The following is a 14,820-nucleotide window of genomic DNA, read 5'->3' as shown; positions in this document are numbered from 1 at the left end:
ACAGAAGTGTGGCTCACTGGTTAGAGGAGGTAGACCCTGAAGTAGAGGTCAGACCCGGGACCAGGGTTCAATTCCCGACGCGGCAGAGTCTTGAGCCCAAATATCCACGGACTCGATAATTCTCGTTTCGGTGCCTACTCGAATCACGGGTTCACACTCTGCAGCTCTGGGCATTAGCCTGCTTAATCTCCACTACGCCCCCCCCCCCCCCGCGGAGGGATGCCTGGCTTTCACCTTGGGGATGCCCAGTACGGGTATCTCACAGGGAAAAAAGCCAGGACGGGTTCCCAAGGCAAGCGCCGAGATGCCTACGGGTAATCGAGCGCTATATAAGAACGCATAATAATAATAATAACAGCCTTAGCCCCCGGAGACCATCTACTGGTGAATGCCCGTACCGGCAGACTCCCAATCCTCAATTGAAAAAATAATTGACGATCAAGAGGTTTTGAGATAACGTCCCAAAAGGGTTCCAGTTTTGGTATATCTTTGATATCCAAAAACATTCCGGTCAAAGACCCTGGGTCTATGGTCCTGTAGGACCCAGAGGCCACAAACTGCCATTACAAAGTCTGTAGGGTCTTCTTAGGCGGGATCTTTGAAATTGTAGGAGCCTCCCATAAATCCCGCAGACTCATGTTAGTCAGGAGACCCCGAATGTGCTCTAGCCACTTGATCTTATGAAAGATGTCAATACGAATAATGTCAAGCAGGCCCATAGTGAAGATCTCCAGTTCCGGGGTGGTCCAGATCCTCCTCCAGTATAAAACTGGACGAAAGGATGCTATAAGCGCTATTGGGGATAACCCTAGATCATAAAAACGGGCTTTCATGGGGGTACTCTGAGGTAATTTAATTAAGTTCCTTAAAAAGGAATTTTCAGAGATTGTCATCCCCTTAAGGTTTTCACATCCCCACATTTCAACCCCGTACAAGGCGGAACTAACTGCTTTACCATTATAAACCGCCAACACCGGAGATATTGGCTTAGTAAGGGACTTCTGGTGTTCAAGGCACAAAGATCCAGTTAACTGCCTATGTCTTAGGGTGGCCAATTCAATTTGTTGTTTCCATGACAAATTGCGGTCAATGCAAACACCCAAGTAGGTAAAGGCTTGGACCCTTTCCAAAGGACGCTGATTCATGGTTATAGTTCCCTTAAAAGATTTAGAAGCGTTAAAAGTCATAAACTTGGTTTTCTGCTCGTTTACTTCTAAACCCCGTGCGGTACAAAAATCTTCAAAAAGCTTCAAGCCTTTTTGAAGGCCGCTCAGTGTTTTTGAAACTAAAAGACAATCGTCCGCGAACATTAAAATAGGGACTTTCGCTCCAGCAAGGATCGGTGCGTCAATACTTGAGTCAATTAAAATTTTTGCCACATCATTAATATATAAGGAAAATAGAGTTGGCGCCAGGACGCAGCCCTGGCGTACTCCTGTTTCCACTGGGAACTGTGGTGTAACATTCCCTGGACTCCCCCCCTGATCTGTGCATAGTTTTGCTCATGAAGTCTTTTTACCAATAATAAAAGAGGTCCTGGTAAACCCATGGCATTAAGGACTCTCCATAAGGTCGAGCGCGGAACCAGGTCAAATGCCGCTCTTAAATCTATAGAAGCGGCATATAAACTTCCGTGTCCAATCAGCACGGTCTTCCAGTACAGCATCGCAAAATGCAGCACCTGATCGACCGTTCTGATTGAGGTTCTGAACCCTGCCTGCAGGTGGGATAAGATCTTGTTGTTACATTCCCAATCAAGTATTTTATTTAAAACCAGCCGGCCAAATATTTTTTGGGAGGTGTCAATCAGGCTGATTGGCGATAGTTGCCTGGCTGCGACTTATCTCCCTTTTTAAAAACAGGAATAATCTCAGCCCCGTTCCAGGACTTAGGTATAGGGGCTCCCCTAGCTATCATATTTGCCAGAAGGAGAATATAACAACCCCAAGAGTTCTGGTCTTGCAAAAAAAAGATCTGCAGGTATGCCATCAATACCTTGCGCCTTACCAGAAACCACTAGACTTAATGCAAACTGTACATCCTTCAAACTAAAAAGATCTTCAGTTAGGGATTCATAAGGGACTTCCATTACTGGCTGCGAATCCTGTCCCTTGGCATATTGTGGCTGGAAATGTTCTACCCACTTTTCACGGGGGACCCAGTTCTGTGGCCTATCCGGGTTACCCTCCAGAACCCACTTATATACATTCCAAAATCTACGTATGTCTTTACAGGAACCTGCTTCCTTAAGGTCATTCCATCTTTTCTCATCCCAATCACGCTTCGCTCTTGAGACGGTATTTTTGTACTTCAGCCTGGCAGCCCTAATATTCTCGATAGACTCGGATTTAATTGCCTGTCCCAAGTCAAGGCGGACCTTCCTACATTCACTTGAGTACCAACACGGGGTACTTCCGGTGCACGGGGACCTTTCCACTTACAGGGCTTAACAACAAGGCTTATAAGTTCGCCAAACAGGACCTCGTGGATCCTAGTTCCTTCTTGTAATTTTGCAGTATTATTGTCTCCTTCTGATATCAGTAATAAATCTGATTTGGCCTGGCCAACCTTGCTAGTAATAAAATCCAAGTTCTCTTTGTAAAGAGAAACTTTGGGCCATCGGACATGACGCATGTCATTTGATATCACAATATCATGGGAGGGAATAGGAACCGTTACACCCCCAGGATAATCAGGAGATTCCCAGTAGGTGAGATTCATAGACAAGGGATTGTGGTCACTCTCAACCCTATCTATAATCGTCATATCTTGAAGGTATTTCCACAGACCCAGGTTGAGCAGAATATAGTCTATTTTACTCTTACGTATACCACTTTTAAATGTGAGTGCCCCGTTCTTATCACCTGCGGGTATTCCATTTGCTGCTCTTAGACATTTATTTAAGCAGATAGAATTCCTTTGAACCACTATATCAGTCCATTTACTAACTGGTTCAAGTTCTAATTTGGGGATCCCCCACACTTTGTCCTCCTCCTCTGACACTTTCCAGCTTCCTTTCATGAGAGGCTCAAAATTTACATTGAAATCCCCCCCAACAATTACATTGTAAGGTGTACAATGGTTTTCCAGTAAATCTTCCAAGAGCACAAGAGCCTCTGATTTTCTCCCCCCCCGTACTTCTTGCATACACATTATAAACATAAACTGGAACAAGATTTGGAAACTTTAGTAATAGGACTTGGAGATCTCTATGGTTAGTAGGAATAGATTTTACTACAATCCCCAGGTCCTGTCTTACCCAGATAGTTAGCCCTCCAGATGGTCTCCCCTTCCCTTCCTTCACTGCAGGGATACTATAATTTAGATAACCAGGGAAGTGTAATTCCTCCAGGGCCCAAGTTTCCTGAAATAGGCATATTTCATGTTCTCTAATAAATAATGCCCAAACCGGTAACTCTAACTTTGCCTTTAGGCCAGCTATATTCCATGAGAGGACGGAACCAGAGTAAACGGCACAGGGCACAAGGCAAGCCTCCCCTGTAGGTTCTTGGTGAGTAATGGGGGGGATTAATTCATCAGCGGGATAGGCAAGTGGGATTTGATATGTAGGAGTGTTTACTAAAGTACAGCTAGCATCCTCTCCTACAGTTGTATTGTTGCCTGCTTCCCTTGCTGATTCGATTGAGGGTAGGAATTGAAGTCAATCGTTCGAGTCTAGTCTCGAACTTTCCCCATATAGACTATCATCCCGTTTCCCTCTTATAGGCTTCCAGGAATGGGGGGGTTGCTCTCATCTGAATCCATGAGTAATCTGGGGAACAGGATCTAAACTCTAAATTTAGCAGTTCTCCAGCCACCATCGGGTTTCTTAAGATAAGTTCTATGCAGTCGTAGGCATTGCCCTGGAAAGATAGCCTATTTGTGCACAGAATATCCTCCCTGATCACTAATCTACATCCTCTTACGTACCTAATCCAATGGATAGCTTTGTTGGTCAAGGAATCAGGAGTTTCATTCAAACAGGTGTCATTCCTTCAATGCCAATAACAGAGAGATTTCAGACATGAATTGCCTACAACCGGATGGTCTCTTACATTACCTCCCCAAAGTAGATGCAAAGGCGTCATTCAACGCAATAACGTACAACCCCCTCCCAAAGTGTTGTATTCAGGGTGGCATAGTAATTTACTCCATCATCTTGTCTGCATCTCCGCCTGCCAAATTATGAAATGACTGCCCAGCTGGCGGTCATTTCTTAAAGCATTGCCAGGAACCCCCGTCACGGCGGTTCCTGACAAGACGTTTTGCAGTTTGGTGCAGGGCTTGTCAACATGACCGAGACCTGAACCAAACTGTTTTTTCTTTTCAAAAATAAAATCCCAAAGTGGGGTTTTGTTTTCTTTCTGGTGGAAAAAAAATGTCACAGAAGGGAGCATTCTTTATTTTTTACTACCCTTACGACCAAGATTTTTCTGGCAGTGATGGGCAGTAAAATACGGCTATATGTCCACCCATCCTAATTGTGCAGACAGACATCTAGCCAGTTCTCTGACAGCCATTAATCTGTCGGGCCATCGGAGCAGTTTGGCCACAGCAGAGTCGTAGTAGTCTTCCCTGTGAACTATGGTCCGCCCGCTTTTAAATTGAGCGGGCAGACCATAATGTTGGAAGCCAACACACTCCATCTTCATTGCGATGGAGTGTGTTGGCTGCCAACATTTAAAGAGGCCCAGCGTACTCAATTTTCAGATCGATAATTCATCATGTTCAGGTAGTGGTATTTGTGGCTCTCCAGACTGGAGACTTTTGTTCCATTTGCCTCAAAGATCTAAGCAAATTGAACATTTATGTACAGTCCACAGACTCCACATACATTACAGGGAAGGTTCTCCAGTTACCATGCCGGGAATCGCCGTGCCACACGAAGAGTGATACTTGCGCGCCATCGCGAGTCTTGCCATCCGTTTTGTGTATTATCACAGGGAGCACACAAGTGCTCCTTCGTCTACACATCAACTTTAAAATATAATCCCAAGATATTTAAGCTCACCTTGCATTTGCCATCCTTATTGCAACAAGTCTTTATCACACTGGTCATCTACTTTCTGGCACTGTGAGGTTGTATACTGATTAGCTATAGGAACATATTTTTCCTTTTCTGACTCCGCTCCTGGTGAGATGTAGCTTCACGTGGATTTTATTACTGCCTTGGGGTTATCCTTCCCCTTGACTGAATAGCCCTGACGAAGCTCCCTCTCGGAACGAAACGCGTTGGCTGTGTGAGGTTCTTGCTAAAGATTAGCAGAATAAAGAAAGACATTTTATTGGACTAAGTGAGCTTGTGTCTGATTTCAACGAGTGCACCTTCCACCTTCCGATGAACATTTTGATCTGATTTGCACCTTAGGACGACGGGTGCGGGAAGTGTTTTGCACCAAACCTATGATTGTTGATGGTACATGTGTCTTGGTTGAGCTGGACCTTGGTCGGTCGTTCTGTTCTTCATTTTTCAATACATTACAGGGAACTTTCATTTTACTAATAGTGCCTCCTTAGGAGAACTAAAACTTTGTAAAAACTGAAATATTTACTTCTAAAAAGCACTATCACTGCTCCCAAACCACATCAAACCTAGACCACTATAAACTTTGGCAAACCTTCACAACCCACTCACACTCCACACACTACTAACATCAAGTGCTCTATCGTTCTTGTCCATAAATACCTTTAACTTAAATCTGCCACTGTTCTGCATTCTTAAAAGGTCTCAATCACTTCTCCAAATGATTGACTTATGTCATTGAAGACAGATCTCTTTCATGTGCCCCCGATTGGCCAATCTTTATCATTCCCATCATACCACAGGCAGGGCCTTCATATACCTTGACGTGACTGACAGGTATAGCTCCATTCATCCTTCTGACAGATATATCATATCTATTCACTCCAGGATAGATTTTATTCACTCACCACTCATCCATAATAGAGACATCTCACACATTGTCTCCTTTTAATGGATATGATTAACTCATGGACAGACAGGTATATTCCTCCAGATGAGAGATTTCACTCATCCACTGTCCCAGCTAGAACGTCTTAATCATTCAGTCATTGATAACCAACACACTAGTCTCATTCCGTGTCTCACTCACAGTCACTCCCTCTGATAGAAAGGAATAATCTATTCAATCCCCATGCAAGCTTCTCCTTATGGTCGACGTCTCTTTGCTTCATTCTGTCTAATACGACAAACAGGTCTCATTCATTTACTATCCACTTTCACTTTTATAATAATGAATAGAAGTATGTATGGTTGTATGTATGTATATATTGTGGTATTTCTAAAGCGTGAACTTAGCAATGGGCAGTGGAGCGCTGTAAAGGCAAAGACAAGCACTGAGTCAACCAACGATAGGAGAGGGTGCTGGGTTGTGGATGGTTGACGCATTGTAATCTAGTGTTTTATAGAAAGGGGGCCATCAGCTCTTTCCCAGATTGGGGCAGCGTTGGGGTGGTCCCGATGGATATAGCAAGGTTGTTCCAGATCCACTGGGTCCTGGGTATATAGATGAAAAGGCCTGTTGTCTTGTTTTTGTCTTTTTCACACTTCTTAGTTTGCAGTCTGATGGACTACTGGCCGCGGGTGTCCCAAGAACACCACAAATGGTGAGCTAGATTTGGGGGCTAGATTCGTTGGCTTTAAAATGATGCAGCTAGATTTACAGATGCTCAGGCTGATAAAGCGGGCCAGTGGATTTCCATCAGGATGGAGGTGAGATGATCATATTTCTCCAAACCCTGGAAATGTATTCCCTTCACATGATGGAGAGAACTGAATCATTTTTTCATGTGACAGATCAGTATGTCAATTGATCTGCACCATAAAATAGGCATTTTTCAGCACTTCCCTTGATTGATAGAACTCATGTCTTATAGGCCGGTGTAATTGATTCACTACCTAGGATGCTCAACCTTTATTCTTATTTATTTATTTATTTGTGCGTTTTTATATAGCGCCTACTTTTCCCGAAGGTGTCAGAGCGCTTCACAATAGGAACAGAACTGATACATGAGAACATTACAAGTGAACAAAATACAAAAGCAAACGTTACATTAAATGAAGCAAAAAAGACAATCGTGAGCCAACAAAATACAAGAGGTGGCAAACGGTGCATTTCAAAAGTGACAATTGTGAACCAACAAAATAAAAGAGGTAGAAAACTGTGCATTACAGGAGGAAAAAGTGACGTGTGCAAGTTAAAAAAGTGTACAAAGTAAACATAGAGGTATAATACTGCAATATATGGAGGGCACTCAAGCACAAGAACAAACATTACGTGAGCCATGGTGGCACTTGTGCAGGTATCGAAATAAACAAATGTAAGAGGTAGAAAACAGTGTGTTACACGAGAAAGTGACGGGTGCATGTTACACACGAGTACCAAACACAGGAAGAAAGATAATACTGCAATAAATGGCAGACTCTCAAACCACAAAAACACACTGGGAAGACACTTCCATAGTCATGTAAAGTAGATTTTTCTATAGTGGAAGGGCTTCCTTCAGATAATAGAGAGGGCATGGATTACATTTGGAAGTGTCTTTGAAGGAGGAGAACTTTGAGGTTAGTTTTGAAAGCCTGGGAGGAGGTGGTGGTCCGGAGCTGCGGCGGAAGGGAGTTCCAGATTCTCACCGCGTTGCCTGAAAAGGATTGTGCCATTGTTCTTTCCTTCTTGAAAGTAGGAGGTTCAAGCAGGAGATTTTCCACATTACGTGATGGTCTAGAGCATCCAGAGAGTTTCAGTTTATTCGCCAGGTAGCGAGGAGAAGAGGAGTGCAAGGCTTTGTGGGTGATACAAGCAGTCTTGTAGATGGCTCTAGCCTCGATTGGAAGCCAGCTGAGGGTGGATAACATTGGTGTGATGTGGTCGTTTCTTTTGGCCCCGTAGATGAAACAAGCTGCTGAATGGAAGACCGATTTAAGGGAGGACAGGTGGGACTCGGGGAGGCCAGTAAGAAGAGAATTGCAGTAGTCAAGTCTGGAGAGGACCAGCGATTGCACCAGGGTTATAAGGTCCTGCTCCGGGAAGAAGCGACGGATTCCCCAAAGAAGGCGCAGATGGTAACGAGCAGACTTTGCAATGGAATTGATGTGGGGGGTTAGATTGAGTTTTTTGTCAAGGATGACACCCAGGGATTTTGCACTGTCGGCAATGATGGGTTTAGTGTTCAGTAGATTCAACTGATCCATCCATGATTGCACCGGGGGAGGAGAGATTGAAGAGGAGAAGAGGAGGAATTGGGTTTTGGAGGGGTTCAGAATCAGTTGATGAGTAAACATCCAGTTATGAATGGAGTCGAGAGTAGAGCTTAGGATCGAGAGATTGTGAGTAGAGGCAACCTTGAGGTAGATTTGAGTATTGTCATCATAGAGATGGTAGTGGATCCCGGATTTACTTAGGAGATTACCTAGTGGTTCTAAATAGAGGTTGAACAATGTGGGTGCAAGTATAGAGCCTTGAGGAACACCTTGACCTACCGCCACAGGAGATGAAAGACTGTTCGCTATTTCGATCTTTTGTGATCTATTAGAGAGGAAGGAGGCAAACCATTTAAGCACAGTGCCCTCCATGCCCATTCTCTGTTTAAGAATGTTGAGGAGGGTGTTGTGATTGACAGTGTCAAAGGCTGCAGAAAGGTCAAGGAAAATTAGAAGACAGGACCCCCCCGAGTCGAGGATCCTCAGAGCGTCATCAACCACTTGCAGTAGGGCTGTTTCAGTGCTACAGTTTTGAATGAAGCCAGACTGGAAATTCATTCACTCTCTCTGGTGGGCAGTTCTCATTTATTCCCTTTCGATAATGGATGTAGCTCATTGCGTTGCTTTGGGACTGACATGTAATTTTGCATCAATTATTCCCTGTCAGATACAGCTTATTCATTCATGCCCTTTCTACAAGAGTGAGGTATATCCTTTCCTTCTCATCATAAAAGACAGGCAGACATATCTTGCTGATGCATCCCCAGACCTTTAGATCTCTTGCAAAGTCTTCCCATAGACAATGTCTCACCAACAGACATATCTCATTGTTTTATTTCCAAAACAGGGAGGCCCACCTGTCCTCTATCTATGATGGGCATGGTCTTACCATGAATGCTCTTTTCTCCTTGTCCGTCTGGAAGCGTCCATGGCCGAATTTGGAGGTGGTGTCAATGAACTTGAGTTCGATTGGCTCCAAGGCTTGCCGTTTAGTATGCACCAGCAGAGACTGTAGGGAAAAAGCAGAAACTCTCACATTTGGGCTCAGCGGAAAGCAACCTGGTCTGAACTAGATTTGCAAGTTTGGCTTGCACTTCTACACACTTAAAGGCCTTGCTCAGTTCTGACAATTACCACAATGCCTGCAATGCTTACCTTCCTGAGTGTAAGTACGCGTTTCTTAGATCCTACTACACAGCCCTTCACCATCAAAAAATCATTGTTGACTTGACCATAGTGAGGGAATCCACCCTTCATGAAAAGAAAAAGAGAAAGTTAGAGGGACTTCTATAGTCAATGCTTTGTCCCAGTACAGCTCTATGCGCAAAATTGACCTGGTGAACATTTCAATTACATAGGCAAAATGTGCTAAATTTCTGAAATTCGCATAATCAATCAATCAATCAATCAAGCATTTGTAAAGCGCACTACTTACCCGTGAGGGTCTCAAGGCGCTAAGGGGTGGGGGAATGCTGCTACTGTTCGAAGAACCACGTCTTGAGGAGACTTCTGAAGGTCAGTAGGTCTTGGGTCTGCCGTAGGCGGAAAGGAAAGGTGTTCCATGTCTTGGCGGCGAGGTGGGAGAATGATCTGCCACCAGTGCTCACTCTTTGGATGCGAGGGACAGTGGCGAGGGCTTGGTCGGCGGAGCAGAGCTGACGGGTTGGGGTGTAGAAGCTGAGTCGGCTGTTGAGGTATGCTGGTCCGGTGTTGTGGAGTGCTTTGTGTGCGTGGGTGAGGAGCTTGAAGGTTATCCTCTTGTTGATGGGGAGCCAGTGCAGGTCTCTCAGGTGGGGTGTGATGTGGCTGCGGCGAGGGATGTCGAGGATCAGGCGTGCGAGGTGTTCTGGATGTGTTGGAGTCGTTTCAGGAGTTTGGCCGAGGCTCCTGCATAGAGGGCGTTTCCGTATTCCAGTCTGCTGCTGTTGAGGGCATGGGTGACCGTCCTTCTCGTTTTGGTGGGGATCCACTCGTAGATCCTGAGGAGCATACAGAGGGTGTTGAAGCAAGAGGAAGAGACGGCATTGACCTGCTTCGTTATGGAGAGGGTGGAGTTGAGGATGACCCCTAGGTTGCGTGCTTGGTCGGTGGGTGTTGGAGCTGTTCCTAGTGCGGTCGGCCACCAGGAGTCATCTCAGGCTGAGGGGGTGGATCCGAGGATGAGGACCTCCGTCTTGTCTGAATTGAGCTTGAGTCGGCTGTTTCTCATCCAGTCGGCGACGGCCTTCATTCCCTTGTGGAGGTTGGTTTTGGTGGTGTGGGGGTCTTTAGTGAGAGAGAGGATCAGCTGGGTGTCGTCGGCGTAAGAGATGATGTTGAGGTCGTGCAGTCGGGCGATGGGGGCGAGCGGTGCCATGTAGATGTTGAACAGCGTTGGGCTGAGGGATGAGCCATGGGGTACACCGCAAATGATCTCGTGGTTTCTGAGTGGAAGGGGGTAATGCAAAATGTGCTAACTTTTTCAAGACTCTGCGGTACATGAATTTGTATAATTTTCACCCGCAGGTGACCGGTTTGTGCAGTCAATGCCTCCTCGCCTGCGAGTTTCTGGGTGCATGTTTTTCACACAAAATATGACCTCATGTGAATAAAGTAATGTGAGATACCAGCAAAGGACATTTCATGCTAAAAGCTTATTCATACCAAATTCGTGAAATATTTACAAACTTTCCCCAAAAAATATGCAATTTTGCATACACCTTGCACAAAGCTCAGATGGCCACTGTTGATTGAGAGAGGGAGTAGTGAAGGGTATGACTGAGCACTAATTATAAATGTCTTCAATTTTACTAAAAGAAGTAGTAGCTTTATGTCGGAATGTCTTCGTTAACTATATTGTCTGAGATAAATAACTTGGCCTAAACATTGTTTAAAAAATATTGTCCTTTTGGGTTAAGGTTTTTATTATTAACTCATATGAGGCAATATTTTTGTAAACACATCATTATGTTAGAGGATATTCTGACTAAGAAATTTTGGTATTACACCCAAGTGTGGCTTAACAAAAACCCATGGTAAAGGGCATCTGTGGTTTGCTTTCATCCTTTTGTTCCAATTGTAGCTAGCCTGACCCTAGATTTGGTGACATGGTCTCTGAAAAAATTTATAGAATGGATATAGGAAATGTTGAGTAAATGTACCTGTAGTTCATTTACTAATTTTTTGAAAAAAAAGTTAAACAGTTTCTGGCATAGCCTAGAGGGGCAACGTGCCAACAACTTCTTACACCCACATGAACTTACCCGTTCACTGTAACCTGTAAACAGAGAGTTAATTCGCTGGAAGGAAGGGGAGCACATACGTAGCATTAGAAATGTGACATGAGAAATGAAGCAGCCCTAAATGAGGGCCCAATGTAGAGTTTGGAGGATAGGGCACTCCATCGCAAAAGCAACAGAGTAACCTCCCCACCAAACTCTCTGTCCATAAACTTCATTTAGAGGCGGGTGGACCTTAAGTATTCAATGACGTTGCAGTAACCTTCGCCCAACTTGTATTTTCCAACTTCTTAACACATAGGGCTTTGCACAGAACTTATCTGGCCCACTTGTAATTAGTTTAGGTTTAGTATTTGTATTTATTAAAAGCAGTTTTTTACATCTTTCTTGTTTTTAGGCCAGGTGACCTTTTTGATGGTGATTTGGGGCTCATTTGAATTTTTGGGTGAGTGCGAGCCAATCGCGGAGGATCATGTCCGTTCAGTGAATCCTGAGTTCCTATGTCTAATGCACAAGCATCCATTAAATTGCATCAGAGTGAGGAAAATGAAATTTTGCCTGACCAGGATGCCCCCTACGTATACCCTATGTTACATGTATGTGCATGTCACCCATGCATATTTCTCTTAGTGGCCTGAATCACAAGGCCTCTGCAATCACGTCCTGCATTAAGGTGCCTGTCATCAAGTTTCCCAAACGTTAAGCTAACATGAAGGCCCATGTATTTGCATTGTGCACTTTTAAATAAATATCGTAATGAACCCTTTTTGTGGTTCAGCCTGAGCCACTTTCTGAATTAAGGGTTTTTCATGGCTCAGACACTCTGAAAGCTACAGTTACGTATCCCTGACCTCGCATACTTCTAGCTCAGCCGAAAAGGGCCCAGCAAGGGTTGCCAAGACAGTGTTTTGCAAAATAGTTATCTGCTTGTTGTACAGAATCACATTCCTGCCCGGTTAACAAGAATAAACAGAACCCGTCCGTAGAGATAGAGACCTAGCCTTCCTGTCTCCGTTTAAATGTAATTACAGTACTTGCATCTGAAGAAAGCTCACAGCCCCCTTGCAATGCACAAAGAAATATATGCCCTTTCTGTCTTTTAGTGATGAGCAACCTTTGCTTCAGATAATACATCCCCGACTCAAGATATCAGATAGTACCAGATGTGCTGGTCGCCCTGACACTGAAGGTTCTCTACTAGACTTAAAGTCAGCTCCCCCCAGTTACACGTCAATTGCACGTCATGATCCAGTTGCGTGTACAAGTAGGGCAAAGTTCCAGCCTGCCATGTAACTCCTCCTCTATGTAGCCACCCACCAATGACCCACCTATCACACACCTATGACTCATCAAATGTACACCCTCATGCACGCCCACATGCTCTTATCTATTTCTTTCTTGCTCTGCCGCGAGCGTTCCTCCCTATGTACAAGGAGAAATGTATATATATGATTTTCAGAGATTAATTGTTAGAAGACCCTTCCTGAACCTCAGTGGTGAAGGAACAGATTCTCCCTTAACTCGAGTTATTGGAATAAAGCCCTTTTAACTTGGACACCACGGACTCTCTGCCTCTCATTTGATACATGCTAATTGTTAATGCCTAGAAATTATGCAAGGGTAATATTTTATTTACCACATTAATCTGGCGCCCGAATACAGGGACTATCCCTTACCCCACGCGCCGGTGACGTAGGTACAGCTCTTGCCCCCTTCTACAGCCGTGACGGACTTCAAAGTGCGCACCAGCGGGACTTCCTGCTTACTCCCTCAGGCCCACGGAGGAGACGGACTGTGACCAGGCGTCCACACGAGGCGGTGAGGATTGCGGATCATCCCAACCAGAGCCCACCCGTGAGAGAGCAAGGTCCGAGGTTTCCGAGGCCCACCTGTTCCAAGGCGCAAGCGTAGTATCGAGTTTCCGAGGCCTTCAAGTTTCAAGTCCTGTTTCCCGGTGAGTACCACTATGGGGGATGCATCAAGTTCAAGACGGGTTCATTTTATATGAACACGGTAAAGACGGGTCCACGGTAACACGTGGGCACGGTAAAGACGGGTCCACGGTAACACGTGGGCACGGTAAAGACGGGTCCACGGTAACACGTGGGCACGGTAAAGACGGGTCCACGGTAAAACGTGGGCACGGTAAAGACGGGTTCACGTTATTCGTGAAAACGGTAAAGACGGGTTCGTTCACACGAGCACGGTCAAGACGGGTCCATGGTAAAACGTGGACACGGTAAAGACGTGTCTCATTTTTGAGACCGGTATGGTTGTACTGTATTCCAGTGCATATAGTTTTTCAAGTACATGTTTAGTTCTCTGTATTGGTTTAGATCATGTTTGTTTTAATGTTATGATGTTTTAGTGTGAATGATTGTTGATTGTTTCAGTCTATTTTTGTGTATTGTATTTCCATTGTGTTGGTTTCAACATGCCACTGTTTTCAAAATTGCGTCAGATAGGGACCAGAAAAGGTATACTAGAAGAGTCAGTTAACATCCCGCCCAGAGACACACCTGGTCATTGTATGTATAATAAGCATGGGTTAGACGCCATTTTGTTTTTGGATTTCTGGGTAGACTATACAAAGGACTTGGAGGAGAAATATAGATGGCCTATCTCGGGAACATGGGATCCTGAATGCATTATGAGAGTAGAGGAAGCGCTATGGAAAAAGAAGTCAAGACCCTCTCAGAAAGATGCCATTGAATTGTGGCGCAAAGAGTCACATAGGAGGATAGAGAAAGAATTGAATAAAGCAGATAGAACTAGACAAGCAGGGGAAAAAGCCAAAGAAAAAGAACTACGGGAGGAGGGGGAACGGGTCATTACAGAACAGACTGACAGAGATAGAAATGCCGTCATTACTGGTATTTATCCCGTCCTGTCAGAAGAACTAGCTAGAGTGACCACCTCAGAAACACCCAGTAGGTCACGAACGCCACCACCTGTACCATTTAGAGTATGTAGAGTAAAGCTGACAGCATCAGAGGCTTTTATTTCCTCCTATCTAGAAGAGCCCGCACCAGACTACGTAAACGCAGATTTCCCCCTGCCCCCATCGGCCAGATAAGTTTACTGTGGAGTTCCTTGTAAATAGCTCCTTGTAAATATGGTTTATGAAGAGCATGTAATTATTATGACTTGTTGAGTTTCTTGTGAATATGGCTTGTGAATAGCGCCATGTGGTTATGGTGTGTGCAGAGCATGTTATCATTACTGTGGAAAAGATACCAGTTTAGTTTATCTCTATATGTCAGAGGGACATTTCTGACCTTGTGTCGAACAGGTATCACACCATCATTAAGCTTAATAGTGTGTTTAAAACCCTGATATTGACCAAGTTTTCCACTAAATACATTTGAAAATTCAGATTTC

At 44.6% G+C, this 14,820-nt stretch overlaps 1 protein-coding gene across 2 annotated transcripts in view; it reads right to left on the bottom strand.

The window, feature by feature from the left end:
* The window catches only part of RPL3L (ribosomal protein L3 like), a 134,494-nt gene that overhangs the window by 7,560 nt on the left and 112,114 nt on the right, over nucleotides 1-14,820 (bottom strand). For both annotated transcript variants that reach the window (XM_078664180.1, XM_078664179.1), the window contains exons 8-9: nucleotides 9,377-9,472; nucleotides 9,111-9,230 (exon numbers count right to left, since the gene is read on the bottom strand). In XM_078664180.1, coding sequence (XP_078520306.1) covers nucleotides 9,111-9,230; nucleotides 9,377-9,472 — 216 coding nt within the window. The remainder of the gene's footprint in view (nucleotides 1-9,110; nucleotides 9,231-9,376; nucleotides 9,473-14,820) is intronic.

Source organism: Lissotriton helveticus, chromosome 10, assembly GCF_964261635.1.
Source record: "Lissotriton helveticus chromosome 10, aLisHel1.1, whole genome shotgun sequence".
NCBI lineage: Eukaryota > Metazoa > Chordata > Amphibia > Caudata > Salamandridae > Lissotriton > Lissotriton helveticus.
This window is presented reverse-complemented; position numbering and strand designations above follow the sequence as displayed.